The sequence below is a fragment of the Suillus subaureus genome (assembly GCF_016647635.1).
Source record: "Suillus subaureus strain MN1 chromosome Unknown BJ212scaffold_29, whole genome shotgun sequence".
In the NCBI taxonomy this organism is placed as follows: Eukaryota; Fungi; Basidiomycota; class Agaricomycetes; order Boletales; family Suillaceae; genus Suillus; species Suillus subaureus.
The window spans coordinates 296,060-315,431 of record NW_024538585.1 but is presented as its reverse complement, the minus strand read 5'-3'; the positions used below and the strand labels follow the sequence as shown (position 1 = coordinate 315,431).

The window sequence follows — 19,372 nt, the reverse complement described above, 5'->3', positions numbered from 1 at the left end:
TAGCAAAACACCCTGCAAGTCCATCGCACATCCAAAGACGCATCCATATCCATGCATCTACAGACGTACCAAAGACAAGAGCGCACTCATACCAGAGTACGAATATCACCACATAACGCTACCACCCAAATAACAGATCCCCAACCTGCCCAAACACGCCCTTCGCAGGACTCTGCTGCGCATTAACGACCGGTACGGGCACAGCGTACGCAGATTTCTGGGGAGCTGGCGCAGGAGCTTTGCGAAACGCAGCTACAGACGGCGCAAGCTTGATCGGCGTCCCAACAGTAGCAGCACCATCCACCACCATCGCATTTCCATCCGTATGCGCTTGTACTTGTGAAGTCTGGATTTGCATCCGCGGTGGGGAAGTAGACGTTGTGAAATCAGGTCCGCGGGGGTCCTGAGCAGAATCCTTCATGCGTTGTGGGATCAGCACGCCGCTCGACATCAAAAAAAAAGTATCTTACAGCCCATTTAACGCCAACCATCCAAGTTCCCCCTAAGACCTCCCCATTTCGCCTGACCGCACGCATGGCTTCTCCAGGGTCACGGAATCCGATTCTGAACGCGTTCACAATTTCTGTGTTAGGCTCCGGTTCGGTACTCGCGCCAAGCGAACGGAAATATTCTACGGTGAGGGAATATTTATCTGGTGGATAGCCGAAGACAATGATGTAGGTCGGTTGGTTTGGGGTGCTTGACTGGGTATGGGTTTTAGACTGGGAGGTGTTCATCGTAGAGGAAGAGTTTGAGAGGGAGAAGGGCTGTTAACGGGAGAGTCATTAAATAAAAGTAATCAAAATGAGGACGGGACGTACGCGCGAAGGGGGCAAAACTGCCCGTTGGGACTCGCCAAAAGAAGACCCCTCACGGAATATATCATTGACTGAACTGGTTGGTGGCGCGTCCATGTCCGTGAATGCTTGCCTTTGCCTTGCAACAAACCGACTTGAGCATATCAGGATAATGATTAAAACGTAAACGTACGTGCTCGAGCTCTCAAACATTGACTCGGCGCCAAAATGCGAGGCACCACGGGACAAACCCTTGTTTATTTTTGCCTTCGTCTGCACGACGGGGATTTCGTCTGTATTTTGTGCGCTGGGGGACATGACCTATGTGCCTGATGTGTCAGTCCTGTTTCTGAACACGGTGAACAGTCACTTACATTATGTTGCGCCACGGACTGCGTGAATCATGTTGAGAAGTTAAGGTGGTGGGAAGTAGGACAAGCGTACCATCATATAGCCTGGCTGGTAATGTGTCCTGGACTGCCCGAAGGTGTCAGTGAGAGACGTGCCGAGGGGGCCTGTGCCACTCGTGCTTCCCCAGGGATTATGGCTCGTGCTCTGAGCATGCGGATGTGGATGAGCATGGGAGTTTGTGCTCGTTGACATGGTCACTTTTTCAAGGTTTCTCAACACGAATTAGATGCCAGCAGGAGAGCAATGTCCAACAATTTAAGCACAGTTCGGGTTCGGTTCTTGTGTAGCTAGTTTTCCCACGCGGGTTTACACTATCTATGAGCACTACCACCACCCGTCTAGCCCACTCTCTTCGTGCAGGAACATTCAGACCTGCCAATCGCTCAGTTCCATCATACAGCTCTACGCTCTTTCATCGCACCAATGCATCCGGTCCGTCAAACTTAAGATTCTCTCGTGCCGATTTGCCCGCCTTTGCCCGACCATTCCATGCATCACACACGGCGCATGAGTTTCACTTTGACACTCACCACTTCGTGCAGCGGCTCGAGCGCGAGGGGCTCAACCGTGCACAAGCGGAAGGCATAATGGATGCCATGGCGGAGGTCATCGACGAGAGTATACGGAACATGACGAGCAATATGGTCACGAAAGCAGAGCAGGAGAAGGTGGGCACTACCACTCCCTCTCGCAGTGCTGCGAGACTTAACAAATAGGCAATTCGCCCGCCCATTTCTCATTTGTCGTGTTATACGCTTCGCATTCCAGCATCAATACACCCAACAAGTCGATTTCGCACAGCTGAAATCTGAGCTGCAGCTTATCGAGAAGAACGACCTCGCTTCTTTGAAGTCTGATAATGACCGCTTGGTTGCGGATATGCAGAAGCTGAAGCAGCGATTACGTGAGGAGATCACGCGTACGCAGGCTGGCGTTCGACTGGATCTTAATTTGGAGAAGGGACGGATGCGGGATGAGAGCAGTGGGCAGGAGCTTAAGATCAAGGAGGTGGACACGAGAATCGAACAGGAGATTGCGAACTTGAGGACAACGATCCAGCAATCGAAGGTGTGTTTCGAATTCTTCCTTTCGGCGAAGCTTGGATTTACTGAACTCTTGGGTGTTTAGGCGACGACGTTGCAGTATCTTGTTGGATTTGGTATGTGCAGATTTAAATGCTTGGCTTTAGGCTGGGATGCTGACGTTTTGCGTTTAGTGACTGGTTGTTCTGCGCTTCTAATGGCTTACCTGAGATTCAGAGTATAAAACGTTGCATCGTCGTCGATGCCGTTCCTTACATTCGAACTCGGAGGGCTTTGATTGTACAATGGGTCGGGATCATAACCTAATTTATCATCGCACTTATATAATTGTATGTTGCTTGTAAGCAGATACTCCATAGATTCACCTTGCCAGGCGCGAGCTCAAATACCTACGCCGGTACTATTGTTGAAGCCACCCCACACCCACACCCACTCCAACCGAGCCGAGTCGCTCCCGGAAGCGGCTTTTTCCGCCATAAGGCGTTTAGTCTTTCAAATTGCTACTTCAAGTCGAACATCACTCTCAAAAGTTGGCGTCCGAGGTCACTGATTGGATGATATATGAGTACCCGAGGAAACAGGCACACTAAATTTACATGATTTCAGCTAGCAGTGTCTAGCATTGCTCATCAATCGCTTGTCGCGCCTCTGGCCCCAACACATCCAGTATCTTGTTCCTGGATCGTAACGCTGCCCTGCTTTCCCTTCTCATCTCCATGATTGGTCGCTCTTCCGCTTCATTCTGTCCAATCAAAAAGTCGAGGTAAGCTCGTTCCGCCGGACGAAGCATGTCGTCGAACGAGTCGCCAGAGGAGAGTACCGGACTTTCTTCATCGGATGATACCTCAAAATTAGTTGTATGGCAGAGAGATGTAAACGGCGAAACATCCAAGGGTCCAGTCGTTTCGCTAAGCCGTATCTCCTCGACACGTCGCTCGAGGGCGGGACTCGGAGGTGTAGCCAACGAGTTTTCGACATCAAGGCCTCTTGGGAAACCGATAGATAAGTCGTCTTCCCCCTCTTGATCGTTTTGCCTCAGAGGCGCTTCGGTATCTTCACTCTCGTCTAGTTCCGGGAGCGAGCATGCCTTGTTGTCGCTAACGCCAGTCGGTAGTTCTTCCTTACCTTCCTTGCCAGGCGATTTATTGGACCGCATGAGGCCCAAGACAACGCGTTGCTTATATCTCCCAGCGTCCATGCGCCCCTTGTTCCGCTTCTCTACCATCCCTATACCTGAAGCGAGCACGCGGCCAAGGTCCTTAAGTGGCCCAACGATGGTGGCGGCGCTTGCATTGCGGCTACATGAACGCTTTGCACCTGTGACCTTAATGTCCTCGAGAATATTATCACCTTGGACATTCTCTTGATCTTCTGATAGGCATGGAGAAAGTTTCCTATCGTGGTGTACCTGTCCCATGTCATTGCGCGTGAGTGTGACGCCGAGGACCTTGCCAGCTTTGCGATCTGATTTACCGAAGGCCTTTCGTTCGGCGGGGGTTAGTCTGTCGGTAGAGGAGAGTGCCAGAGCATCGGTGATGCTCGTCGAAGTGGCGCTATCGCAGTGCGTCATACCTGTTGTGGTGGACATCTTTTCTAATGGAGAGTATGACTGGAGTCGAGGAAGAGCGAACTATTTGTGGCGGCCTCAACGGACACTGAGACGCATTTTTATATCCCGAATACTGTGGACGACTTTGACCACCGTCCACAGTGTGGAAGGCCAGTGGATGCGTCTTTGTTCATCATGCTCTAGTGGCGTGTTATCTCACGTGACTATGGCCCTAAATGTATGGCGTCGCTGACAGGCGCACCCACGTTGGACTTGTCCTGACAGATAGGCTATCGCATTATGATTTGCAATCATTAACGCCGGGGATATTGTTCAGCGCTGACCAATGTCTAGAATTTCACTTGACGTCCAATACAGCCTTTAAGGTGCTATTTTTGCAACTCTTTATCCGAAGGGTTGTCTATCTCTGGTACCCCTGGTGGGTATAGGTGGGGGTAACTGAGGGTGATACACCGGGGTTTACGCTGTTCCCTATATGCCATGTGTCAAAGACTTGTCAAGTAAACTCACATGTCTTGGCGCCTCTTCGCTGATATTCTCGCTTTAGATATCGTGCATCATTGCCCTGGTTGTCGCTTCGAGGATGAGCGTTCGCGTTTTGAATCAGATGATGTATTCTAGAAGGTCTGGACTGACGTCAACGGTCAGCATGTCGGATACACGAAGCTCTGCGACGCTCTGCAGCGTCAGCGGGTGGCTCGTGACACACGAGACGCCGCCGCCGCACGCTCGTTCTTTGGTGGCAACCTGGACCACCTGGCCGCACAAGGCATGTTCAAGTATGCAAAGTCTGGCTTGCCGAAACTGATGAACAAGGACGTCGACGTCGCCCGCAAGTGGAGGGAGTTGCTTACCGTTGACTGCGCACTCGCCCAGCGCTGGGAGGGTTCACCACTGGCAGATCTGCAGTCCTCGTTGCTACCAGTGCGATCGTTGCGTGCATGTCATATCTGCGTCGTTTGAACAGAGTCTCTCTTGTTTATCCGTCCCTTTTCTTTGTTGTTTTCTTTCGCTATGATGCACCTTATCTCTAACTAAGACTTTAGTATACCTGCAAGTATGTTGAATTTTAATGCACTCATGTCTCTGTTCAGTTCCACACCACTGCTCACCCCCTCCAATCTGTACCTAGTACTGCTACTTTGAATTGAGTTCCCTCCGCATCTCGTACAACTTTCGCTCCGTCCTCATGCCCACTCTCTGAACTCCTTCGTCACTTCGCGCAGTGGGTTTGGTGCCAAGGGTTCTGCCAGTTCTGCCCACAACACTAGCACTGCCACTGCCAACCTGGCGCTGTTACGTTTAATTCTCACAAGGTCAAAAAATGGGGCACTGTGGGACCATACAGCTACAATATCAATGTATGGACTCATTGACCTTGTAGTCAAGGTATAGATCTCCCTTTACTTTATAAATAGATAGATAGATAAATACAGGAGCCTTGGCCCCCATAATCCTTCCCTATGCTCTTCACTTACATTATCACTTTAGGGATATTGTGTATCATTGCCTTGGTTGTTGCTTTGGGTCTGACTCACAGACATGCCTACCTTTTACCTCTGCTGCCTGGCCCTCATCTGTTACCAATTTTGGGTAATGTGCTGCAATTGAATACTAAATGACCTTGGCTCACATATACTGCGTGGAGGAAGACATATGGTTAGTAGCAGACCAATGGCCTCTTTTCCAAGCTCTTGGATTCAATTTTGTACCTGATCATAGGAAAAATCATTCACTCCTGCATACTTGGGATGGACATGATCATCATAAACTCCAAAACCATCGTGCAGGAGTTGCTGGACAAGTGTTCTGTGAATTATTCTACTCTCCCATTATTTGCACCAATGAATTGTATGTATACAGTATTGCCAGTTTTCATTCATTTTGTTCTTCATCCACTGATGATGCAGAGCTGGACTGGATTTCAACACTGTACTCCTTCCATATGGCAAGACTTTACAGCAACATTGCAAGATCTTCTATCAAGTTCTCAGGGCTGAAATCTTGGACTCATACCATGAGATGTACTGTTGCCACACAAACAATCTAGTCATCAATCTCTTGAATGCCACAAGGGACCTGCAGTAACAGATTCAAGTGTTCATACTTAATTTGGTGGTGTTGTTGTTATGTATGGTCCAGTCAACAGTCAATCCTTGTGACAGATACACAGCATCCCTGATCATGGCTGTGACATATGGATATGTCACTCATGGACATGAAGACCCATCGCTTACCAAAGCATGCGAGCTCTTTCATATTGGCAAACAAATTGTTTCTCCAGAGAAGGCTGCAATGTTCACAGCCTTTCCTTTCTGTAAGTGCCTCTGTTGACAACATAATTTTGAACATTCAACATGAGGTGGCAATCAAAAAATTACCATTTTTGTGCTTCAGTGGAGCATTTTCCCTTATGAGACACAGTAGAGAATTAGCTCAACAGCTTTTGAACGAGGCCTTTGACAAGGTGAAGGCACAGATAGTACATTTGTGCAGAGTTGTGGACAGAAATTTCATCTGATCTGTTTGGGTGAAGGCAGATAGTACTACTTCATATTCATTAGTTGCTGACTTTCTCAGTCAAGCTCACAACAACACTGATGAAGACACAATGAAAGCTGTTGCATTAACAGAATACATGAGTAAGATTTTTTTTTCTACTAAGACAGAATTCATCTATTGATGCAAATATAGCATCTAATTAGCTGGCATGGACACTGTGAGTCACTACTTAAACAGTCCTGATTCCTACTTTGATGTCCTGCAGACTACAACTGCATTGCAGACATTCCTGCTGGCTATTGTGCTTTATCCTGGCATCCAAGCCTGTGCTCATGTGGAAATTGATCAAGTTATGAGGCATGATAAAATGCCATGCCCTGATGATAGGGTGTCACTGCCCTACCTTGATGCCATTCTCTGCAAGGTCCTGAGATGGTATCCTCTTGCCCCCCTAGGTCAGTTTGCACAAATATAACTCTGAATAATTAACCCTTTGCACAGGAATTCCACATGCAACATCAAATGATGATGTTTATGGTGGGTACTTTATACCCAAAGGTTCAAATTCGTACAATTTGAGGTTGCCATTGACTCATCCATAGTTCAATCAGGTGTGAGAGTAATAGTTAATTAGTGGTATGTTGTGGTGGAGTCCATGTAATGGCAGCTTGAGCTGAGCACAGCTCAGGGCACTGTCTTGGGATGAAGACATGTATCCCAATGCATCATGTTTCAATCCTAGTCACCATCTGACAGTTGATGGGAAGCTGAGGGATCCTTTTGTCCACCATTGTGCCTTTGGTCATGGCAGGTGAATATTCCACACTTGTTATCATTTTCAATTATTCACTGACCCTTGCAGGCGTGTTTGTCCTGGTAGGCTGATTCATAGTTCATCTGGCAGTGTTGAGAACACCAAATATCCTTGACAGGTTGTTGGTTTGCTGAGAACAGCCTGCAGACTGCAGCTGCTACCATACTTGCCATCTTGTGCATCAATCATGCCAGAGACTTGAATGGAGACAGGATTGAGGTGAATTGTCATATCCTGTATGCCAGATATAGATCCCATCATATTCCCATGCTTTCTGGACCTATTTCTGGACCCCACCTCTGACTCATTCCCAGATCCCCTTCCACTGTGTGCTCCATATCTAAGCAGGATTAGATCTGCTATGGAATTACCCCTGAGCTCCAGACCTCCAGATCTTTACTACTAGCCTGATCTGTGCACCCCTATCCTGTCCACCCTATGCACATTCCATCCAGCAAGACATCCAGACTTTTCCTCCTCTTGGATTCCAGACTACATCCACCACCTCACATATCTCAGTCCTGTTTCCGCCCTGCCTTCCAGATCCCTAGATCTCCAGACCTATTCCCACCCTCCATCTGAGATCCTGCACCTATCCCCATTTAGGCATCTCTGCCTTTCCAGTTCTCAGTTATCTCTGTTTCCATCTTGCTAATTGATCCTTGTATGAGTCTTCATCTCCGAGTTCATTTAGTTATGTTCCATCTTACTTACTAATGTGTTTCCACATGCTTGTACAAATAGTGTCATATGCCATTCTGGACTCTCAACTCTAAATCCGCTTCTCCGGATATCCAGATCCGAGATCTGGATCTCAAATGATCTGATCTATCTTTATCTTCCTTCTGGAATCCAAACCCTATATTAGTGCCCAACCCCATTTAGATTTCCCCTGTCTCTGGACTCTGATTAACCATGTTTCCCTTCTGATTATTGATCTGTTACATACATTTCATTTTTGGTGTTCATTATTTGTGATCCGTCCTACTTACTAATAGACTTTGCAAATGCTTTGTACATAGCCTTTATGTGTGCTGATTGATTCCTATATGATACCTACAGTATATAAACCTCCTGTAACTCTCGGAAATACTCCAGTTCGAATATCATCTTAGTTCCTGCTCATTCCTGTGTCCTCTGGACTTGAGACAAGTCTCTTGTCATATTCCAAGTCTTAGGATTGCATCCTAGACTACATTTCTGACTCTACCTTAAGGTAGTCTATCCTCTGTTAGTTTCTAGTCTGGACTTCATCTGGATTAGTCTTATCCACTTGCCCAAGTAACATCTGGATGTCCATTGGATTTATCTCATGTTTCAGATCCAGACATCTGTTGTCCACCCTAGTGTTAAGGTCATACTCAAGGGATAACTGGATCCGAAGGGCTTCAGCCTCAGCTCGTGCACTGTGCCCCTTACCTGAGTATTGCCCCTTATTTCAGAAAGGCAAGACTAATGTGTCCAGAAGGTCAGATGAGTAGCATAGTGGATCTGGATGACTTCTGGATGAGGGATAAGTATTGTAGGGCTAATCTGGACAAGTCCAGACTAGAAACTAATGGTAATGGACTGTTGGAGACAGAGGCAGATACAGATAGACTATAGGAATCAATCCTAAGTCTTGGAGGGTGACAAGAGTAGAGATACTCAAGTCCGGAGGATAGGAATGAGTAGAACTAAGATGATATTTGAACTGAGGTACTACAGAGAGTTACAGGAGGTTATATACTATAGGTATCTAACGGAATGATCAATCAGCAGAGTCTGAGGCTATGTATGAAGCATATGGATGGTCTATTGGTAAGTAGAAACAGATCACAAATAATGAAACGGAGATGAAGCATAGGTAATGGATCAGGGAGCAGGACGGATATACAGATAACTGAAGTACCAGAGTTAGGGGATTACCAAAAGGAGATAAGCGCTGGTTGTGGATTTGGATGAATTGTGGACTGGACCAGACAAGTGGGCAGATTGGATGACGAGATGTTGGAGGGAGATAAGATGTGGATAGGACCAGAGATAAGATGTGGATCAGACCTGAGATGAGATAAGGTTCGGATCTGAGATCCAGATATGCAGATATGACACCTAGTCAAATCCTGGAAACTCCGGACAACTGTTCTAGCCCCCAGAAATTAAGGGCACATACTCGGGAAAGGGGCACAGCATACGAGCTGAGGCCAAGCCCCTCTGAGTCAGTCTCTCTCTCCCTTGAGCATGGTTCTTAACATGAATCTGGAGTTCAGTACTGGAATAGTGATGTAAGTGACCTACTATGTATTGAAGAACATGTGGCTGACTCTGCTGAAGTCACCCTGAACCATTTCAATGCTCATTTGAAAGCATAAACACAGTGAGAGAAGGTCATCTTCAAGTAATGGCCTATTTGAAGTAGGCTCCATTTGTACTTGTGGTGGTCTGTCATACAATAGCACAAATGTACAATGGTGCAGAGTGCACTGGATGACAAAAGTTTTGTGGCCTCTGTCTGTTCCATAAACAAGAGAATTGCTTTTGAATCTGTTGACTCTTCAGAAACCAGATCCATTTCCAAAATTTTGTCACCCAGCACAACCAGGCTGTGCATTGTTGACTGGTTCATGGGCCATTCCCTGTTGCAACATTGGTTTACATGAATATTGGGTAACAATAATACATACACTCATACTACAACTCATGTAGATTGAGATCAGTAGTCATTCAAGGATACTGGGTTATGCAACTGTGGATGCCACAGAAAGTCCTATAGTATGATTAGACATAAGATGTGATCCCTGACAATCTAAAGAGATACTGGTTCAGATGTATGACCTGAAATATCATTCAATTATTCAGGGTGCTAATGCCAGTGCAGGCCATATGATATATCACAAGAATGACCAGTGAGTAAGGTCGTGAGAAATGATTTGTTTGCACTGCCCAACATGATGTTTACCAGAGCAACTCTGTGGGCTTTTGCAATGAATTTGCTGCTCATGAGTCATGACTACCCATTGTGACTCTATGCATCGCTGTTAAGTTCATACTCAAAGGCTAATGGATCCTAAGGGCATTGGTGTGACAATCATGTTCAGGCTGGCCTGCTAGGACCCCATTCTGCAATCCCCATCCAGTCTGCACATCTCCTACCCATCTCCAATGCTTTCCTGCCATCTCTGCATCTCCAACACATCAGACCCACTCAGAGATCCTGCACACTCATTCTACCATGTCCAGTCCAGTCCTGCTTAACCCCACTGGTGCATAGTCAGTTATTTCCCATTACTGATTGAGTAGACAGCGTTATTACATGGATTCCCACTGGCCACAGTACCTCATGGCCTTTTACCTACATATTATTGGACCTGCTTTTTTGCTACTGCTTTCACCTATGGACTCCAGATTTTCACATAGCTAGTTATATAGGGCTGGGCAACCAGAATTACAATCACCACTTAGTAGAAGGGAGAAATCCCCGATACTGGTCACCCCATACCTGTCTTTAGATTTACCCTTGCAATATACCTGTTTACCCACTCTCCTTGACCTGACATGAGTGTCATTCATTCACTTGACCTTCCTTGATATCTCCAAGCTAGTCCTGATGCATTCCCTCCCTTTCCCTTACTCTCCTGCCATCTCCGCATCTCCACACCTGCAGACCCGATTTCCTGTGCATCAGACTTCGTCCCATACCTTCAGACTTGACCTCTGACCTTTGGACTCTTGACCCTTTGCATAGTACTGATTATTGAACTTGACTAGACAGCAGATCCCTTGGGTTGAACATTCTTGCTTGCAAGTGTAGCAGCTAGGCAGGACTAGTAGACATATATTGGCTAGGTATTCTAACAACTATCTAGCCAAGTTGTGTTATCCACATCAACCTCAGCTTGTGTGCTGTGCCCCTTACCCAAGTATTGCCCCTTATTTCAGGAGGACAAGACCAACACATCTGGAGGGTCGTACAAGTAGCATAGCGGATCTGGATGACTTCCAGATGTAGGATAAGTATTGTAAGGCTAACCTGGATGAGTCTGTACTAGAAATTAATGGTAGTGGACTGTCGTAGACAGAGGTGGATACAGATAGACTATAGGAATCAATCCTTAGTCTCAGAGGGTGATGAGAGTAGAGATACTCAGGTCTGGAGGACAGGAATGAGCAGAACTAAGATGATATTCAAACTAAGGTGTTACAGAGATTTACAGGAGGTTATATACTATAGGTATCTAATGGAATGATCAATCAGCAGGATCCGAGGCTATGTATGAAGCATATGGATAGTCTATTGGTAAGTAGGAATGGATCACTAATAATGAAGTGGAAATGAAATATAGGTAATGGATCAGTGAGTAGGATGGATATACAGATAACTGAAGTACCAGAGTCAGGGGGTTACTGAAAGGAGATGAGTGCTGGTTGTGAATTCAGATGAATTGTGGACTGGACTGGATGAGTGGACAGATTGGATGGTGAGATGTTGGATGGGGATAAGATGTGGATCAGATCTGAGATCTGGATATGCGGATATGACAATTGCCACACATAGGTGTTGTGATGACCTCTAGCCATGTTTCAAAAAACAGTAGTTGATAGTCAAGCTGCTCTGTTTCATGACCATCATCCCAGACTTCCAGTACACAAATCTTCATCAATTTCTATGTCAGACTCTATACTGTCTATGTCTATCTCTACTTTACATCCCTTGGGTTGGCTCCTTTGCTGTCTTTCATGATGGAGCAAACTAGACCTCACTCAAGTTACTAAGGACATTACTTTTTCTTGATGGATAATTTGCACATATCTGATCTTGCACTGCCATTCACTCAAATTTCATGATCATTGATTGTTCTGCACTATAGAAACATTGTCACTGGTAGCACTTGAGTGGTCTCAACTATTCTTCCTGAGTACTGCACCTGGAACTTGGACCTGTGGCACAAATGTCAAATTAAACAGTTGTGCCCTAACAGACACAAGTTCATAAATACCTCTGGTGATACTGGTGAGATAGACACTACTGACAATTAGCTAGTCCAATTAACACATTTAACTCCTAGGTTCCCATCATGATCTGCAAGGACCTTGCTTCCTTGATCAACTTCAGTGAGCTGATTATGAAGATTTCTGGAAGGTACTTAAAAGTTGTAAGCTGCATCAATGCATTTGTTTCTGTTTTGGGAACATCCCTTCTGGAATAAGCACTCATTGGGATGACATGTAGTTTAGGGTTGGGCTGTGATTCTCTGGATGAGGCTGGCACTATGAAACTGCCATGCAGCTTGCATGCTTGCCCATTGTATTATTGACTCATGCAATAAAGATCCTGTAGTGCATTGCTTGCCTTATCTCTCTAGTGTCCTCATGGTGTTCTAGCATGTGTATACATGCTGGATCAAGTCTGGACACAACAAGATCACTGAAGAACAAGACTCACATTGAGCTTTCTGTGCAGTCATAAGTGGAAGCTCATTTCTCACTTTCTCTCTCTCCTATGGGCACTCATTTCTGCTTTCAGTCATGGAATTAATCAAGGGTTGATATATATATATCCACCAAACACAGCAGTTTGCAGGACTTGTTACCTGGCTGTGCAAATTAGTTTAATGGTGATACATCAACTGCATGATATAACTTGTGCTGCACATTTTGAATTGGTTTTCAATTGCACCCTTATTGTGCTGTCACCCAGGATTAGTGGGGGGTGTGAGGGTGGGCATGAGGGCACAGGTACTAGGGACTTTAGGGTCAGGATTGGGTATCAAGACATGTACTTAGTGACATTACAGAGGCTGAGAGGCTGGTAGGTGAAATGAGTTTGTTTGGTATATTTGGACATTGTGTATTTTTCAGTACTGATTTTCTACATCAAGCCAACAATGTGTGGCCTTTTATGAGACCTTGGGCTCTGGAGAGCTATTACGCTCCTCAGGCTCAAGCCAATACTCATTGAGAATCACCAAGACAGCAGGATCTGTCATGATATGGCACTTAATGTTATACTGATGTAAGTGACAGGACTTTACTCATACATAGACCTCCTGGACTGATGCAAGTGTAATAGGAACATCCCATGGATAGTGATGAAAGTCAAATACCCAAAGCTATGAACCACTCTACAAGCTTCCATGGTGTTCAAATAATACATACATACTAACTCTTATCAATTGATGTGGGGACCTTGAAGCAATGAACACCCTGGATGGTGATGTATTTAACATGCACAAATCATCATGGCAAGTTCACCTTTCACATATCCTCTAAATATGACTGTAATATTGAACAATCCAACTTGGTGGCTGGCAATCAAATCAGATAGCCTCTGCAGCTATTTCTTAGGTTCATGTAGAGCTAGGAATGATACTAGTTGCATTCTAACCTTCAATGTGGTTTCAGTAATGAAATCCAGTCCAGCTCTGCATCATCAGTTGATAATTCATTGGTGTGAATGATGGGGTGAGTAGAATAATTTGCAGAACATTTGTCCAGTGACTCTCACATGACAGTTTCAGAGTTTATGATGATCAAGTTAATCCCAAGTATACAGGAGTGAATGATTTTCCCTGTGATCAGATATGAGATTGAATCCAAGAGCTTGGTAAAGAGGCAATTAGTCTGCTACCAACCATATGTCTTTCTCCATGCAGCATATGTGAGCCAAGGTCATTTAGTATCCAATTGCAGCACATTACCCAAGATTGGTAACAGACAGGGGCTGGGTGGCAGAGGTAGAGGGTAGACACGTCTGCAAGTCAGACCCAAAGCAACAACCAGGGCAATAACATACAGCTGCAGTATCCCTAAAGCAAGAATATGAGTGAAGAGCATGATGGAGAGGGATTATAGTCAAGCCCAATACATTTTAGTTCACCTTGTAAAGGAGATCTTAGCTCACCTAGTTGGCACATGGTCCAACTATAGGTGTACTAGCTTGGCATGGTCATTAGAATTTAGGAGAGTTTATAGTAACCTGTCATTATTTGGATCTTTCTTGGTTCCTTCAAAGTTTAAACCCTGAGCAAACAAAGTTTGGACACCCTTGAGGCAAAAGTTGGATTTTGCCATAGCAGAACTCACCAGTGATCAGCTAATGTCAGTTCATGGACTCATTCTGTTATGAACTAGGATGGTTGTAACAACAGCAGCTCAATAAGAGCAATGACTGAGGTTATAGTCAAGACCTTGCAAATGCAAGGGTTGTAAGACAAGGCAAAGAGAGTGTCCTTGACTTGAATATCGGTTTCAGACAACTTAGGATTGGAGGTCCTAAGCAAGAGAAGATTCAGGTGAAAACCTAGTAAGATTAAAGTAAAGAACTACTAAGTACATTGTTGACTATATATAAGACATAGATGATTTAGGGCAGGCATAAGTCAACAATGAGTCAGAGATGAGAAATAAGTCAGAGATAAGAAATAAGTCATCTAGTGATGGCTATGGTGATCATGATGTAATACAAATATAGGAAACAGGTCTAGTGGCGGCATCATGCGGCTCATGATGTAATACAAGGATGATAAAGGAAAATGAATAGGGCACATGTGACTGTAACACATTCTATAATTATACTACAACCTGCCAGTGTGTACAATGAGATAGTACCTTTCTGTTCAAGAATTTGAGCTACTAATATATACAAGTGCACACACCACCAAAATTCCTGGCATCAAACAAGGCATAAGAACTGGTTCTAATAGTCACACCAGTCCTCAATGATCTGATATGGGCGAAATGTGACTGAATCAGTATTTGGACCTTTATCTAATGCAGAAGGCACCTGATGTGGGCAGCAGATGCAGGCCGCATCATTAGGATATCTATAGTGGCCCAGATTGGGATTACAATTGGCACAAGGTGATGTCAGAAGTGTGGAAGGTCACAATAGACAATGTTGCAGCAAAGAGTATTATTCTGTCAGGGATTGAGAGGGAATGAATCACTACCTCATGGTATTCAGTTAGAAATACATTCAAAAATTAGGAATGCAAATGGTAGACTGAGCATCAGGGCAAGGCACTCACTAGAACATGGCATCCCAAGCATGAAGAGCAGAGTCTGGTAGATATATTAAAGAATAAAAGTCAAATGATTGAAGAGGACACTTACCAAACATCTATGGGGGTATCGCCAGGTGTCATTGATTTGTCTAGCAAAGACTAGTGTGACCACCAACAAGCCTGTGGCACAAAGGGTAGACAGATAAGATACAAGAATTACAGACATTTGAGCCTGGACAAATGGGACTGAGAGAAAGCTGATATTAACAACAAGCATCACAGTAGACTAGCATGGACATTGATCTTGTGGACAAGATGAAGCAACAAGTACAACTCATGAACACTGTGTATCCATTCCATTCACAATTCTGTCACTTACATTATCATGGCACTCTACTCGAACAATGTGATCAATATTGACCTATATCATGTTAAGAGCCTTGCGATGAATTTCAAGAAATCCAAACATAACACGATTCATGACTTGAAAAAAGGTTTTACATCTAGTGCTGGATTTTTGGAGAAATGGTAACCCTGGTCCAAACTGGACACCTGGTTGTCCAGATGCTAAAAGGTTGGTGTTGGCTAGCAGAGTAATCAGGAAATGGGGTGCACTCATGAGCTCACAGATTCATTTCATATATTGAGCAGAAGCAATCAACTGGACTTTTGAAATTGGACTTACCAGTTGTACACACAGTGTGCTCATACTCTTTGCTAACACTACCTGAAAGATGATCAACAACTTTGGCCACCCTGGGATTGGGGAATGATCTGCTCATAAGGGGCTCCATAACTTCGAGCATCCTTGCAACATCATCATAGGAATCTCCAGTAGTGATATGAGTCATTCTGGCACCAGGTAAACCACTAACTAGGTTGCTTACCTGCCCAAGCATGTAAGATGATTTATTTAAATTTCAAAATAACATCCTCCAGAAGAGAGCATTTGTTTAGAAACAGGCAAATGTGTTCCCTGTCAATATCATGATGCATAAATCATGGGAGGTAGGTAAGGGCTGTGAGAAAATGTCAGTGCATTTGCTTTGGCAAAGTGGGAAAAGGTGCATACATGAGGCCATACAGACTAGTACTGTGGTTCTAGCACATACCCTGACAGTGACACAATGAGATACATTCCAATGGCAGATGTCCTAAAAAAATAACTCACTGACACAGTGATTAAGTTCTACATCTGGTGTAGCTCTGTCTCCATGATATGTACAGCTTTTGAACCAGAAAATGATGTGCCTGTTGTGATCAACAAAGTAGTAGCCAAACTCTCCCTTCACTGACATGAACTACAGTGCCAGCTCAATGGATGGAGGCAAGATAATGCCTGCCTTGCATGCTTCATTATATGACCACTTGAAAGCCTTGTCTAGACTGACTGCAATGCGAGGGTGTTGGACACTGAAGGCTCTCTGATGGGCATTATGAGTGAGGCTGTGCAAGAAGGCAGTTGACCTACTTTGTATGGGTGATAGAAAAATAAAGACCCTTCCAGGTGCTCAAGCAGCTAAGTCCCATCCCGCTATCAGAGCAAGCTCTCTACAAGACAATTTCAATTTTGTGGATGGTTCTCCCAACAGAATGCTTACTCTGGATTGTTGAAAGGGCCTTCCCCAACCTCAAGGTCAGACATGACCCCTGATGTACTGTGGATAAGGATCATTACAAAAATGCATTTAACAAATTCAATTTGTGTACTCTGGCTCATTGCATTGCCTGATCTCTGTGGGTGTGATGGGACTCAGAGTCACAATATTTGTTTTGTCAATTTCAGATTGGTACCCATAGAGATGCTTAAAGCATGGGCACAGTGAGGGTCACAGAAACTGGCAACTTGTCTTGTTTGATTGGGTGAGAGCTCAATGCCAACACCTGCTCTTGACAAGTTCTCTCTTTTCTGCTGATGACATCTTGCCAGCGCTGGATGAGTTGCAGGAAGACAGAGAACAGAATTTTTATGAGCAAGATGCAGAATGAGCCTCAACCAGGCTATAAACATGCAGATGTGTCATCAAGGTATGACCATGGTGGTAATTTGAGCAGAATACATGAATTGTCTGTTGGCAAGTGAAAAGGTAGTAAAATGATAGTCTTGCAGGGTCAGGTTCAAAAGCAAGTAAACAATGTCAAATTCCAAGGATGGACTCAGGCATGCAGGCTGCCTCAACATTAAGCTGTGGGTTCATAAGGTTAGCTTTGTCAGTTCAGCAGGTCCAGCCCCCTGTCTCCCGCAGTTAGAACATGACTGATGTTAGAAACCATAGAAGGCATTATGAGGTTGAATGCTGTGTAATGAAAGTAAGCCTGCCTGTGCTGCTGATGGACATTGACCAGGGCAGTCTATGCAATAAGCATGGTGAAAAGAGGGTAGGTGCCAGGGCAACACTTACAACATGGACTCCAGCTGAGCACTCTGTCAGTTATTTCAGTATAAACTTATTACAGCTATTTTCATATCATTGACCAGAATCTGGAAAACTCACTTGGCCACTTTTGTTTGTTGTTGGAGTGACACCAAACAGAAGTGCACTGTCATATCCCATATGCAAGACATAGATCCCATCATATTCCCACGCTTTCCAGACCTATTTCTGGACCCCATATCTGACTCATTTCCAGATCCCCTTCCACTGTGTGCTCCATATCTAAGCAGGATTAGATCTGCTATGGAATTGCCCCTGAGCTCCGGACCTCTGGATCTTTACTACTAGCCTGATCTGTACACCCCTATCCTGTCCACCCTATGCACATTCTGTCCAGCAAGACATCCAGACTTTTCCTCCTCTTGGATTCCAGACTACATCCACCACCTCACATATCTCAGTCCTGTTTCTGCCCTGCCTTCTGGATCCCCAGATCTCCAGACCTCCGGATATTAACTGTACTATCTCTGGACCATTCCCACCCTCCGTCTGAGATCCTGCGCCTATCCCCATTTAGGCATCTCCGCCTTTCCGGTTCTCAGTTATCTCTGTTTCTGTCTTGCTAATTGATCCTTGTATAAGTCTTCATCCTACAGTATATAAACCTCCTGTAACTCTCAGAAACACTCCAGTTCAAATATCATCTTAGTTCCTGCTCATTCCTGTGTCCTCCGGACTCAAGATAAGTCTCTTGTCATATTCCAAGTCTTAGGATTGCATCTTAGACTACCTTTCTGACTCTACCTTAAGGGTAGTCCATCCTCTGTTAGTTTCTAGTCTGGACTTCATCCAGATTAGTCTTATCCGCTTGCCCAGGTAATATCCAGACGTCCATCGGATTTATCTCACATTTCAGATCCAGATGTCCATTATCTGCCCTAGTCAAATCCCAGAAACTCCGGATGACTGTTCTAGCCCCTGGAAATTAAGGGCACATACTCGGGAAAGGGGCACAGCATACGAGCTGAGGCCAAGCCCTTGTGATCTGACCCCCTTGAGCACGTGACCTTAACAGTATATTTGAACTCACACCTTTCCAAGTATACTTACATCTATCATGGCTCCTACCAAAACAACAAACCCTCTCTGAGCAGCCAGACTAGTTTCCACCTGCTGGGATTCTACCCCTATCATCGAGACCTTCAATAGCTTCTCTCAGTATCGTGTTAGCCAGTGTGCTACTGCTGGAAGCATCTCAGAACTCCTGAGTCGTCAACATCTGGAAACCCCTACATGGACTCCAGCCTTGGCCCCTCTGGGCAAAGGAGATCCAGACAATGATGACAATGATGATAATGATGATGATACCCCTGGTGGAAATCCGGACAATGATCCAGATGATGATGATGACAATGAAAATGATGGCCTGAATCTGCAGGACCGTGTCATGGTACTCCTATCCAGAGCTATCAATAACCTCGCCCAAAACAATCGTTGCACCACCCTTTCTGAAGACCCGAAGGTCAAAGTCCATGAGCTGGATGTCTTTGATGGCACCAAGCCCCGGAAACTGTGAGCATTCTTTGTCCAGTGTGAACTCAATTTCCAGAGCAAACCCAATGCTTTCTGTACTGGAAGGTCTAAGGTCAACTTCACCCAATCCTATCTCAAAGGCATGGCCCTTAAATGGTTTGAACCAGACCTCCTTTCCAATGAGAATACTGATCATCCAGACTGGATGGATGACTATTCCAAGTTCATGCTTGAACTCCAGACCAATTTCGGACCTCATGACCCCTCCAGAGATGCAGAAATGCAGCTCGAACAACTCAATATGCGCAATGGTGTCTTAATAACCGAGGGTCTTATATAAATGCA

At 45.0% G+C, this 19,372-nt stretch overlaps 6 protein-coding genes across 6 annotated transcripts; 3 read left to right on the top strand and 3 right to left on the bottom strand.

Moving 5' to 3' along the window:
• Position 1: 1 nt before the first annotated feature.
• Positions 2-1,496, bottom strand: BJ212DRAFT_511367 (uncharacterized protein). Its single transcript, XM_041343373.1, has 5 exons — positions 1,172-1,496; positions 991-1,118; positions 822-936; positions 471-767; positions 2-415 (listed from the first exon to the last, which is right to left on the bottom strand). The coding sequence occupies exons 2-5, from the start codon at positions 1,113-1,115 to the stop codon at positions 119-121; spliced, it is 834 nt and encodes a 277-aa protein (XP_041190052.1). The 5' UTR covers positions 1,116-1,118; positions 1,172-1,496; the 3' UTR covers positions 2-118.
• A 29-nt stretch (positions 1,497-1,525) lies between these two features.
• On the top strand, positions 1,526-2,474 carry BJ212DRAFT_1277721 (uncharacterized protein; the record flags this gene model as incomplete). Its single annotated transcript, XM_041331381.1, has 4 exons — positions 1,526-1,876; positions 1,977-2,276; positions 2,337-2,367; positions 2,425-2,474. The coding sequence occupies 4 exons, from the start codon at positions 1,526-1,528 to the stop codon at positions 2,472-2,474; spliced, it is 732 nt and encodes a 243-aa protein (XP_041190051.1).
• A 297-nt stretch (positions 2,475-2,771) lies between these two features.
• BJ212DRAFT_511374 (uncharacterized protein) lies at positions 2,772-4,070 on the bottom strand. The gene has a single exon (XM_041343374.1). It carries the CDS (start codon positions 3,837-3,839, stop codon positions 2,868-2,870), a length of 972 nt encoding a protein of 323 aa, XP_041190050.1. The 5' UTR covers positions 3,840-4,070; the 3' UTR covers positions 2,772-2,867.
• Positions 4,038-4,857, top strand: BJ212DRAFT_511448 (uncharacterized protein). Its single transcript, XM_041343375.1, has 3 exons — positions 4,038-4,316; positions 4,369-4,410; positions 4,470-4,857. The coding sequence occupies exons 1-3, from the start codon at positions 4,302-4,304 to the stop codon at positions 4,782-4,784; spliced, it is 372 nt and encodes a 123-aa protein (XP_041190049.1). The 5' UTR covers positions 4,038-4,301; the 3' UTR covers positions 4,785-4,857.
• A 1,731-nt stretch (positions 4,858-6,588) lies between these two features.
• BJ212DRAFT_1214756 (cytochrome P450) lies at positions 6,589-7,138 on the top strand (the record flags this gene model as incomplete). The annotated part of the gene is made up of 3 exons (XM_041329286.1): positions 6,589-6,778; positions 6,825-6,903; positions 7,012-7,138. Coding segments are annotated over 3 exons (396 nt in total), but the record flags the coding sequence as incomplete, so codon positions are not given.
• A 7,898-nt stretch (positions 7,139-15,036) lies between these two features.
• On the bottom strand, positions 15,037-15,970 carry BJ212DRAFT_1301965 (uncharacterized protein; the record flags this gene model as incomplete). Its single annotated transcript, XM_041333199.1, has 6 exons — positions 15,037-15,061; positions 15,144-15,177; positions 15,229-15,235; positions 15,499-15,540; positions 15,621-15,686; positions 15,818-15,970. The coding sequence occupies 6 exons, from the start codon at positions 15,968-15,970 to the stop codon at positions 15,037-15,039; spliced, it is 327 nt and encodes a 108-aa protein (XP_041190047.1).
• Between the last annotated feature and the right edge of the window lie 3,402 nt (positions 15,971-19,372).